The 4,168-nt window shown below is 47.0% G+C and overlaps 1 protein-coding gene across 1 annotated transcript; it reads right to left on the reverse strand.

Annotated features, from left to right (window-relative positions):
* Positions 1-490: 490 nt before the first annotated feature.
* Positions 491-3,747, reverse strand: LOC102704981 (putative cyclin-dependent kinase F-2). The gene is made up of 2 exons (XM_040524581.1): positions 3,373-3,747; positions 491-928 (listed from the first exon to the last, which is right to left on the reverse strand). Exons 1-2 carry the CDS (start codon positions 3,667-3,669, stop codon positions 491-493), a joined length of 735 nt encoding a protein of 244 aa, XP_040380515.1. The 5' UTR covers positions 3,670-3,747.
* Between the last annotated feature and the right edge of the window lie 421 nt (positions 3,748-4,168).

Raw genomic sequence — 4,168 nt, forward strand, 5'->3', positions numbered from 1 at the left:
GACGAATGGTCAAACGTGGACCTAAAAATCAACGGCATCATATTAAAAAAATATGGAGGGAATATATCTGTATGTGTGTGTCAGGTGGTGAGGGGGCTCAAACTAAAGCTCAACATCATTTCTACGTAAAAGAGAGCGAGGGGAAATCGAAAAATAGAGTCCAACTTAGTTTTAAAATAGCTAGATTGATGACAGTAAAATAGCTAGCGTCTCGCCATCGGTTCCTGCCAGTAGTCTGTGGGAGCCGGAAATCGCAAGCACCAATCTTGGGACCAAATCCAACGACCAAAATCGGAAGACAAACCAAATTTTTTCAGCTGGCAGTTGTATTGCAATGAATAAATCAGAAGAACAAGATTACATTGATTGCAATGCCAATGTGGTAATGCAATCATCATTAGTCCTAACTGCACAAGACTACCAATTAACACTGCTAAGTTACTGAGAGACTACAGACTATCAATAACTGAAGACAATGAAATCATCATTTCTACGATGATGATGCCTTGTTGGCCTCCTCGGTGAACCACCGGTGCTCCAGTGCTTCGGCCGCCGTCATCCTCTTCTCAGGATCGAAGGCCAGCAGCCCGGACAGGAACTCGTGCGCCGCCGCCGACAGCTCCGGCAGGACCTCCACCTTGAGCTCCTTGAGCAGGTCACCCAGGTTGGCGGACAGGTCGGCGAGCAGCTCCGCCACTGTCATGTCGCCTCCGAACAGCGGCGGGCCCGTCAGGAGCTCGCCCATGATGCATCCCAGCGCCCACATGTCGACGGCTGGACCGTAGCACCGGTTGCCGGCGAGCTGCTCCGGCGAGGTGTAGGGCAAGGTGCCGACCAGGCACTTGTCGTATGGCTTCCCTGCCGGCTTCATGAACGTCGCCGAACCGAAATCGCAGATCTTGAGGCTGCCGAAGAAGCCGACGAGGATGTTTAACATGGGGCAGAGGGTTTCGAGCTCCCTCTACGGGCTCTAGGTCCATTAAACTTCCGAGCCTTCACTAAATCTTTTTGCTATATGTGTATAGAAAGAGGTGTTGAACTACGTTTTTCTTGGAGGTTGAATAAGATAGCTTCTATTATTGTTTTTCACTGGATCTGCTCTTGGCACATGTATAGAATAAGGTTGCAATTTGCTATGCTAATTTGTTGGTAGTCATAAATGTTTGGAGTGTATGTCAGTATGTGTATTGTGTGCTTGCTCTTGCAGGCAAACTAACATCGCAGCTACTCAATCCACAAGTCCTATGTTTACTTTGCTTGGGACGAGTAAAAATCTAAGCGCGGGGTGAGTTGGCGATCAATAAATACCGTTTTGACCACCATATATATGTCTGCAAATAAATGGATATTTGTGGAGTCCAATGCATCATTTTATTTTAAGTTAATAAGTTACCACTAGCTTTGGTGTTTTTTCCTTTGCTTTGCAGGTACACAATAAAATGGAGGAAAAATAAAGTCAAATGGAAGGGATTGTATACCTATTCTAAATATAAAAAGTCAGAAATTCTGGGCATAGGCGCATAGCTTACCCTATTACAAGATGATTACTTTATTTCAGGGTGATCAGTGAGTGCACCAAAGAATGAAATAAGAATTGTGCAGACCGTTTTGCAGTGCCATCACATAAAATAAATCTGCAAAAAATAAAATAGATAAACCTTTCACCGACAATGTTGTGCATGTCTACGGTTCGAAGTTAAAAAATCAAGCATGAAGAAACTCGTCTGGAGCGCTGAAGCAGGCGAGAACACTAGCGGATATTGAACATCCTCTTCATGCATCGATTCTGTTTCTCAAGAAGGGATATCAACTGCTAACTCGTCTGGAATATAGGCAAACATGCCATGAAGGCTCTCTCTTCAAATACAGATGACATCTAAAAATAGATGATAGAATAGTTGTTCTGTTGGAGCTCAATTTATAGTCTTCATCCTCTATTTTCAGGATAGAGGATGGGATAGATAAGCTGTTGGGGATGCTCTCAGGCAAACATAATCAAATGGAACCTGGAAAATTGAGAATATAATGCTCTTCTGGGCAGGTATACTGCATAAACAATAACCGGCAATGCTAACTTGCCACTGTCTAATGTAGGATCGAAACAGAGTATAACACACCTACAGAGGGGGTGAATGGTAGGTAGAACTAAAACCCAAAAAATCTTTTAGCGAAAATAAAATATTACCTCTGGTTACGCCACTCCTGATATTACCTCCGATTATGTCGCTCCTATGCCGTCAATCTGGTTACGCTGCTCCTGAGATTAACTTGGTTACGCCGCTCCTGTGTCGTCGATCGGATTGTCGGAATCCAGAAAAACACCAGTAGATAAAAACGGAAGACGTAGATTGGATGCTCTCAACTTTATTGCTTCAACAGATATTTACAAAACGCACCAACAGCGCTCCTCTCAAATTATCGATCTAAAATCAACAACTAAATCTCCCAAAAAACACACCGAACATATACAACTCGGTACCTGTTTATAACAAAATAATCTATCTTAAACTCGTATCGGAATCCTCCACGCACATGGCCGCACGGACCAAACCAAGTCCATGCGCACGTATGGCCACCAGTCCAACACCCGCACGTATCTGCCTCTGCTACAGTAATCCGATTACAACAGTAATCCGCACGATGCAATACCCACGAGTACTGTAGCAACACGTGCTGTAGCAAAACTATCTTTCCTTTCTTTTTCTCATCCAATTTTAATCCGATTTACTTCGTTATTTTTCGGTGCTTTCACACACAACATGTGAAGCCCATTACGATTCCATCCCACACGGTGTTCCTTAACCATGTACCACCTCATATTCAACATCGTCACGCGGCATCCTCGATCTTTCGGACCTCAGCTCCTCCCTGAGCCTAGTCACGATCACACCGCCGTTGACCGATATTGACATCCGAGAATCACAACTCTAGTCCAACCATGTCACATGGCATCCGACCTCGGTTCCTCTCTGAACCTAGTCATGGTCCATCCCGACTATCCAGATCTCGGTTCCTCCATGAACCTAGTCATGGTCCTTATCAGCCATTAACCACAGTTAACTTCAAGTCACCTGCACACATAGGGACAAACCAACCGTTTCCGAACATAGATATCGCAACATGACCCACATTAGTTACACACACTCACACCAACACCATAACCGTTTTCACACTAAATTCTATCAATTTACAAGCCAATTATTCATCACATAATATTGATCATGACTATGATCTTACATCCGAAAGTATTATGGATGCTCCCATTTCGAGGAGAAAAACTTCTGCATATTTTGTCTAATAACAAGACCAGATATGACAAATGAAGTTTATCAAATCTTATCTCCCTCTACTACCGAAGAAGCCGACGAGGATGTTCTCCGGCTTGATGTCGCGGTGGATGACGCGCGAGCTGTGCATCTTGTGGGCCGCGCCGATGAGCTTCCGCATCATCTCGCGGACCAGGTCCTCCGGACGCGACCTCATAATCTGGTCCCGAAGGCTGCTCCCGACGAACTCCATGACGAGGAAGATCTCCCCCGTCTTGGCGTCGGCGACGACGTTCTTGATCTCCACGATGGAGGGGTGGCCGCGGCAGGCGTGCTGGCAGGCGGCCTCGACCCTGACGGCGTCGAAGCCGAGGGCGCTGTGGAGCCTCTTGAGCGCGACCATGCTTCCGGTGCGGCGGTCCCGTGCCTTGATGACGACGCCGAAGGAGCCCTCGCCGACGACCTCGAGCTGCTCGTAGTCATCGGCACTCCCGAGCGCGTATCTCCGCCTCTTGGCGGGAGAGGATCTGCACGCAGTAGGCTCTTGATCCGCGGCCGCGCGCTTGCGAGAGCCCGACGCTGCCGATGCCGCTGCCATGGTCGATCGGAATGGAAGTGGAGTAGGTATAGAAGCAGAGGAGATCGAGGAAGCGATGGATGGGAGAGGGCGGAGCCGTTCTATTTATAGCGCATCGCCCATCGCCCATCGGAGATCGGACTCGGACTCCGACTCCGACTGGAACTTGTTTGCGCGAGCACGACGCTTACGTCATCGCCCGTTGGTGTAGCAGTGTTTAGCCGATAGGATTGACTAGAAACTCGATAGAAATAGACTTAAGTTAAATATTAGACCAACGTAATCCGTCAAGTTGCTTATTAATCTTAGTCGATCGGACGAGCTC

The sequence above is a fragment of the Oryza brachyantha genome, chromosome 5 (assembly GCF_000231095.2).
Source record: "Oryza brachyantha chromosome 5, ObraRS2, whole genome shotgun sequence".
Classification (NCBI taxonomy): Eukaryota; Viridiplantae; Streptophyta; class Magnoliopsida; order Poales; family Poaceae; genus Oryza; species Oryza brachyantha.